Here is an 8689-nt window from a genome sequence, read left to right as displayed (position 1 = left end):
GGGGGGGAAATCAGAGGGGTAGATGAACCATGAGAGACGATGGACTCTGACAAACAAACTGAGGGTTCTAGAGGGTAAGGGGGTGGGAGGATGGGTTAGCCTGGTGGTGGGTATTGAGGAGGGCACATTCTGCATGGAGCACTGGGTGTTATGCACAAACAATGAATCATGGAACACTACACCTAAAACTAATGATGTAATGTATGAGGATTAACATAAGAATAAAAATAAATAAATAAAAAATCCTTGTAGGAGATGAAGCAAGTAATGGTTAATATAAAGTGCTCAGAAGACCCTTAGAAAAATAAGGTTTATAAGTTGCTGTGAGAGGCAGGACAGCACAGTGATTAAGAGTATCGAAAACTAATGATGTAATGTATGGTTATTAACATAACATAATAAAATTAAATTTAAAAATAAATAAATAAATAAATAAATAAATAAAATAAAATTTTTTGAGAAACCTCCATACTGTTTTCTACAATGGCTGTACCAATTTAAATTCCCACCAGTGGTGTACCAGTGTTCCCTTTTCTCCACATATTCACCAACATTTGTTATTTTTTGTTTTTTTGCTGCTGTTTTTTTCCCAAAGTAGGCATCCAATAAGTGTGAAGTGATATCTCATTGCGATTTTGATTTTCATTTCCTTGATGATTATTAATGTTGAGCTCTTTTCACATACCTGTTGACCTATATATAATAATACTGTACTGTATACTTAAAATTTGTTAAGAGGGGAGGTATTATGATAAGTGTTTTACCACATACACACACAAAATAATACTAAAGGGGGTAGGAGAAGACTTTGGAGGTGACGTATATGTATATGGCCTTTATGATAATGATGGTTTCATGGTTGTATACTTACTCCCAAATCCATCAAATTACAAACATTAAATATATACAGATTTTTATATGTCAATCAAACCTCAATAAAATGGTTCAAAAGAAATATTTCCATGAAAGTTCTACCGAATAAGCTTGCTAAATTACACAGCAATATATGTTCCCTCTGTAAAATATACTGACTGATGCTAGCAGCCAGGTGAACACTCATAGCTCTTTCTCCAATTAGCAAGTCTTCATTTCCCCCCAACAAGTGCACTGTGGGCTACTTGTTTTTCCTTCACCATCACAGTTATTATAATGGAAATTGTATACAGTGTATTAAAGATATGGTTTACAAAGGAAGCTAATATAAAATTGCAATTTATATAACTACATTGAAAGGTCCTATCTATATATAAAACAATGATGAATAAATTATAAATACAATTCTCAGGTTAAAAGAAAATGTTCAATGTTTAAAATTACTTTTATGACTCCTATATTTAACCAACTTCATTAGCTAATTAGCCTAATCACCAACCAAAATAGAGTTGAATAAAATGGCTTCTATTTTGCTTATTTATGATTCTTTTTTCTAGACTGTGAAATAGATTGGCAAGAGTGAGGGATAAATTAATTTGACAAACACTATTGACCAATGATTTTGTGTCAAGTACTTTGTTTATCAGTATATGTCAGGTAAATTAAAAATGTTTGTTTTAATCTGAACAACTAAGACTAAATAAGATAGTGTACCTGAAATTACTTGGAAAAATTAATCACTATACAGACATTAATTAACAGAATCCCTGAAGAAGAGCCCATCTACTTTTTTTCCTCAAATGGAGTTGCTTCCATTTGAGAGGCTATGCTGACAAATCTTCCTTCTATTGAAAGGGTAACCTTCATGGAACCCCTTGACTTCATAATTCTATTTTACTGTTTGCCTCTGAATTATAGGAATCTATTTGCTAATTTTAACAAATATTTCATTTTTAAAAATGTACTAAATACTTGGCACTATGCTATTACCTGGAGATTCTTTCAAAGTATTCATTATTTCACTTAGTTGTACACATAAATCTGTATAATAGATTATTTACAAGAAACACATAGAATAAAAATGAAGAAGAAATATTGGATCCTCATCTTAAATGGTGTATCCATGTTCAAAGTAAGGATTCAATTTCATTTTAAATTAAAACACATAAACACTGAGTTACCTTGTCAATATGTTCATTTTTCTTTGGTTCTCCGCCTCCACATTTCCTGGTGCCAGAGAAGTGAAGCATAATAGAATGGCACTGAAATCCCCCAAGGGTGTATTTATCCCAGATGGGTAAATGACTGTGACACCATCAAGGTTCTTCATAAAAATTTTCCATACATAGAGGTAAATAGGTGACCTTCATATACCCCACTCTAAATAAGGGTAAGAGAAGCTCTCCTCCCTGTCTAAAAGACAAGTCAAGCAGCTGCTCAGATCAGAACCAGTACTTAGTTGTGTCTATAATAAAATGTGTCTGATGACTTTAAGCTCCATCATGAGTAATTTAGCTTAGATAAACACAAGGAAGGGTTTCTTGGAAGTGAAGTGAAAGACAATAACTCACTTAGTCTCTGGCATTGCTCCTTCAACATCTTATTTGTATGCTCTCTAATTCTCCACATCTTGAAAGGTAAGACTCTCCCTACCTACCTCTGGTATCTGGTCTCCAAACCCTCGGAACCACTGACTATACTTACTCTCTACTGTTTGGTTCATTTCCAGGAACCTGATACATATTCAGAAATTCCAAATTCCATAAAGACATTTTGTTCTCATCTATTTAGCTCATCATAGCAAAACTGTGCTTCTTCTATGTATATATTTCTTGACACATATAATAACCAAAGCCCAAAATCACTGGTACATCCTCTCTATTGTTTTACTTATGTTTCTAATTTGTTTACACTTACTGTAGCACTTTCATTCCATTCAGTTTCTTAAGACTGCAGCAATCTGATTTGTTTCTTTTTAATTTTGTCTGAACAGCAGAAGCAGTATCGTACAGGGAAATGAGCATACCTAAAGAGTCAGACAGACCTGGATTCACACACTGGCCTATTATGTCTGTCTAGGGGAACCTTTACTCTGAACCAAAGTCTTCTCACCAAAAAGCTGAGAATGTTAGTCACAGCCTATTAATGGTTCTATTCAATTAAAGCAACAACAGGTACAGATATGTGGCAAAGAACCTGGCTCAATATTAATTTTTTTTCTCACTAAGAATACTAAGAGGGCTACCCTCTCACTGGTCTTCCGAATCTTCACCCAGTGCATATTTCAGCCCAGGCCCCAGACATGGAAATGGCGGTGCCTCCCAGGTCAGCATGTTCATAGGGTGCAGCAACTGCCTCCCTTCCATCGGGCTCCCTGCTCACCGGGAAGCCTGCTTCTCCCTCTCCCATTCCCCCTGCTTGTGTTCCTGCTCTCGCTGTCTCTCTCTCTGCCAAATAAATAAAATCTTTAAAAAAATAAATAAATAAAATAAAACTAAGCCTCATTAGTTTATTTACATAGTATACAATACATATGCAATCCTGACATAAAATTGTTTTGACTCTGAACCATAGAAACATTAAATAATTAGGAGATTTGCAAACCTAGATATCTCTAACACATTGGTCTTATTTATTGATATGGTATTATATTATTATTGAAGTAGAATTATGTCATTATTATTATCATTGAAAGGTGTAGTGTAGTTGTTTTTTGTTTGTTTGCTGTTTGTTTTCTTTTGTTTTTTAAATTTTATTTTATTATGTTATGTCACCATACAGTACATCATTAGTTTTTGATGTAGTGTTCCATGATTCATTGTTATAACACCCAGTGCTCCATGCAATATGTGCCCTTCTTAATACCCATCACCAGGCTAACCCATCCTCCCACCCCCAAAAGTGCAGTGTGGTTGTTAATAGCACAGGTTCTAAAGTCTTATTTTCTCTGATTCCCAGCATCAATTCTTTCAGATTTTATGACCTTCAGCTATTTATCCAAACTTCTAAACTTCACCTTATGCATCTGTAACAAATAAAAATACTTCTCCCTTAGGTTTGTCCAAGGCTCAAATGAAGTAATCTATGTAAAATACTTAGATCATTGTATGGAACATCTTCTTATCATTCATATAATATATAACCAAATAACCCTATAAGAAATCAAAAGTCAGATTAAAGACCAGGGTATACATGCTACAAAAGAAGATTATCATTTTCCTCATTGATTTTTACCATGACAGGGGCAGGTTCCATAATGGTAAACAAAGTGGTATTTTATTTTATAAATTAAGAAGAGTATCAAGCTTCGGATCCATGGAACTGAAGCATCTTCCCTCAGTTCCCTTTAGTAAACTTATGTCATGAGACAGGATGAACTGGCATTATCTATGGTGGATTCTTAGATTATCCCTGAAAAGAAATGTTTCCCTGCTAAGTTAAAATAAATTTTCACTTAGAATATGGGTTTAATAATTCTAAAATTGCAAGGCAAAATTAATCAATTATTTTCTTAGGCTTAGACCTACTCATCATTAGAGTATTTCAGGAAGGGCAAATAAAATAGAAATTAGCAAAAACATATTGAATATCTTCTATGAGCAAAGAATTATACTAAGCAAAGTTTAGCTAAAAATAAACTCTTATTCTCATGAGACCATATTAATAAGTATAAACTTATAATCTAGTTGAAGGATAAAAAATGTAACAAAAAATATTGAGTCCAAATTAGTAAGTGAGAAACAACAAATTTAGCTGAGTATGAAATTAAATTGAACTTAATTAAATATCTTAGTTCAGTGATGAATCCCACAGACATAATACTAAGTGAAAGGAGCCAGATGCAAGTAGTATATACTGCATGACTCTATTTATATCAAGATCAAGAACAGGAAAAAGTCATTATGGTAACAGAAGTCAGAATAATGGTTACAATAGGAGAGGATATTGATGAGGATGAGGCATTAGGAAGCCTTCTGGGTTGCTGGTAATGTTCTATCGGTTATCTTGAAAGTAGTTATATGAGTGCATACAGGTGTATTAAGCTGTACTCTAAAGTTTTGAGCACTTGACTAAATGTGTATTAAAATTGAAAAGTAATTTTTAAATTCTAAATTTAAAAAATCAAGATCTTAACAAGAGAATTCAGCTCCTGCAGATCATAATGCAAATTTCCCAAATTCTACTTTCCCTACTTTCCTCTTGACTGGGGTCCCTGGACTTGAATGGGCCCATGCCTGGATCTCGATCCCCTTCTGTTGCCTCTATTTAACTGCTCTTTCTGGGAATACCCTGATCCTGTTCACAGTCCTCACTGAGCCAAGCCTCCATGAGCCCATGTACTATTTCCTCTCCATGTTGTCCACCACTGACATTGGCTTATGCATCTCTACACTGGTGACAGTACTAGGTATATTCTGGCTCAGTGCCCTAGAGATCAGCTTTAATGCTTGCTTATCACAAATGTTCTTCATTCACCTCTTCACTTTCATGGAATCTTCAGGGCTCCTGGCTATGGCTTTTGATCGTTTTGTGGCCATTTCCAACCCACTGAGATATGCTACCATTCTAACTCATGCAAGGATTACACAGATTGGTTTGGCAGTTATTACCAGGGGGACTGTCATTCTGACACCACTAGTCTTGCTTCTCAAGCGTCTATCATTCTGCCGAAGTCACTTGCTCCGTCATTCTTACTGCTTCCACCCTGATGTAATGAAACTCTCATGTTCAGACACAAAGATCAACAGTGCATTTGGACTAACTGCAATCATCTCTACCGCTGGAGTGGACTCTATCTTTATCCTGCTTTCCTATGTCCTGATCATTCGCTCAGTTCTCAACATTGCATCCCCAGAGGAGAGGAAAAAGGCTTTCAGCACCTGCATTTCTCATATCACAGCTGTGGCCATATTCTACAACCCTTTAATCAGCCTGTCTTTTGTTTACAGATTTGGGAAACATTCTCCACCATACGTGCCCACACTGATTGCTAATATTTATTTGCTCGTTCCCCCTGTGATGAATCCCATCATCTACAGTGTGAAAACAAAGCAGATTCAAAACGCTGTGCTCAAACTTGTATGTTCTAAGGGAACTCATATTTAACAATTACTGGCCCATAAAGACCTATTTCAAAGTCAGTGAAATTTGATCATAAATTGGAGTTATAACCCATGCAATTTTAGAGTTGGGTGGAACTAGGTGTCATCTAATTCAAACATCTCCACAATGCTGTTAGTCCTACCTAAGGCAATTTAACCTTTCCTACCACCAAAATACTAAGTCAGATTCTCAGTACCTCTCAGTTACCCTATTTCTATAGATTACTAATTGACTTCCTATCTCTCTGCTATTTCTATCAAAACTACACAACATTCACTTTGAATTAATTTTTCAAATATCCAGCACAAATAAAATTTAATAAGAAACCAATAAGCATCTCTTCCATGTTTATTGCTCATACACCATTCCTATCTCTAACAAAGTCCTCCACAATTTGGATTCAAATTTCCTTTAAAATTTACCTCTTTCTCTTTTCACATAGTCCGCAGTCATAGAATACCAGTCTGCTAACTGTTCCTTCATATACACGCAACTTTCTTAATGGTGAGCTTCACTGTTAACTCTACTTCAACCTTGACACCCATCTTCCACCTTGAAAGTCTATTTATATGTCAAGGCTCATCTTTAAATATCTTCTTCATTAAATTTTTTATGATTTCCCCAATGACACTTGATCTCTCCTTCCCATATTTTGCCTTTAAAAAAAAAAAAAGACTCCATTCATTTGAGAGAGAGAGATAACAAGCAGGGTGGAGAAGCAGAGGCAGAGGGAGAAGCAGACTCCCCACTGAGCAGGGAGCCCCATGAGGGACTCCATCCCAGGACCCGAGGATCACGACCTGAGCTGAAGGCAGATATTTAACCATCTGAGACACACAGGTGCCCCATATTTTGCCTTTTATAGCACTTTTCCAATATCTTTTTGCATTTATGGACTTTAGACTATATGATATGAATATGAATATGAATATGAATATGAATATGAATATAAAGGCTGTCACAAGTTTATAAATGCCCTAAATAAAAAAAAGCCTTAAAGCTTCTACAATTCTTAGCAGAATACCTTTCACATAGCAGATACTCAATGATAGTTGTTGAATTGAACTGAACATAACAGACTATCAAATAGTCCATCTGAACAATTTGTGTCATTTAATTCATTTTGCATGTGTAAGACATTTTCTTACAAGTGATCCCAATTTTTCTACCTATATTATCCAGCAACTGATCATAGTTCTGACTTTCCAAACCACATAGGCAAAGGGCTATTTTAGAACTTGAGATCACAGTCTCTGGAATTTATCCCAGTTTGGATATGGCCCAATTTGACTAAGAGTAATTTAAGCCATTTTTTTTTCATGAATGGTTTCACAGAACCAACTACTATACATAATTTAAAAAAAAATTTCCAGGTGCCAAAGACAAGTTCACTGATTGTGACAAATGCACCACTTTGATCAGAGATGTTGATGATAGAGAAGGCTATGCATAAGATGGGGTGAGGGGTATACAGGAACTCTGTAATTTCCACTGAATTGTGTTGCTGTGAACCTAAAACTGCTCTTAAAAACCCCAAATCTATGAAGGTGCAGATTCCTGAGCCCCACTCCTAAAATATTTTATTTTACTAGTTCAAGGATGAGGCCTATGAATCTGTATTTATAACAAAATCCCCAGGTATGTCTAATACTCAGCCGGTTTGGGAAGCCACTGAACTATAACAAGGTATAACTGTATATCTCTCTGTTGTTTGTTTATTATCTTCAATACAATATTTATTTGTTTTGATCTCTGTAGGGAATTGTGGGGGGAGAGAATAATCTTTAAATCTTTCTCTCTGTGGAAAAACTGGATCTAAAATACCAGAGTATATCAAGTGATTTCAGTGGTCTCCTTCCCAAAGTAGGTGTGAAAACTATATTCATACACTTTCCATGTTTCTTCAATATTTATATTTCCCTGGCATATATTTCAATATTATTCATAGCAAGTTAAAAAGAAAACCACCTTAGCAATTGCAGTACCTTAAACCACATGGGACAGCAAGCAGATTTAGGCAATGCAGAGTATTTTTGAAGCACAAAGGCAAAACAAGAAAATACAGCTGACCAGAAAGAGATCCCTTAGGAATAGATTTTTCTAAGAGGCAAATGATTCTCCTGAGAATGGGTTTCTCATAGATACCCTCCCCTCAGATGTGAATGATAACCTCAGATCCTTGTCTCTTCCTCATCATCTTCACTTGATGTAAGTATAGGGGCATCAGAGAGACAGTGGATATACATTAATGTTAGGTTTATGTGGGCTCATCTTGCAACAAGAAATCTGGCTTTATTAGAGGAAGTATTTCTAAGATGCAAACATAAGATTCTGTGGAACTGCCTTTGATTTAAGCATTTACTCTGGAAATGTCCTAGTATTGTAGAGTTGTCAACAAAGCTTAGAAATAAAAAATAGAGATTCTTTCCAATGTACTGAATCTCAATTCTGAAAAAAAACTCATAAACAGTAAAATTCTGAAAATAAAAAAATCCAGAACATGTGGTCAGTTTAAAATCTGGCTAGGATTCCCTAGATAAGATAAAATATCCAAACTGTATTGTCCATGGTACTAGACATGGGGAGAGAAGGAGAAGGAGAAGCAGACTCCCCACTGAGCAGGGAGACCAATGCAGGACTTGATCCCAGGACTCTGGGATCATGACCTGAGCCAAAGACAGATGGTTAACCGACTGAGCCACCCAGGCGCCCA

General features: G+C 35.6%; 1 protein-coding gene across 1 annotated transcript; it reads left to right on the top strand.

The window, feature by feature from the left end:
- Positions 1-5011: 5011 nt before the first annotated feature.
- LOC102744719 (olfactory receptor OR51C1-like) lies at positions 5012-6192 on the top strand (the record flags this gene model as incomplete). The annotated part of the gene is made up of 1 exon (XM_006732256.2): positions 5012-6192. A coding segment is annotated over one exon (968 nt), but the record flags the coding sequence as incomplete, so codon positions are not given.
- Between the last annotated feature and the right edge of the window lie 2497 nt (positions 6193-8689).

Source organism: Leptonychotes weddellii, unplaced genomic scaffold (assembly GCF_054177405.1).
Source record: "Leptonychotes weddellii isolate Sample4059 unplaced genomic scaffold, ASM5417740v2 HiC_scaffold_7952, whole genome shotgun sequence".
Lineage (NCBI taxonomy): Eukaryota > Metazoa > Chordata > Mammalia > Carnivora > Phocidae > Leptonychotes > Leptonychotes weddellii.
Note: the sequence above shows the minus strand (reverse complement) of the source record. Positions and strands in the feature narration are given on the sequence as shown.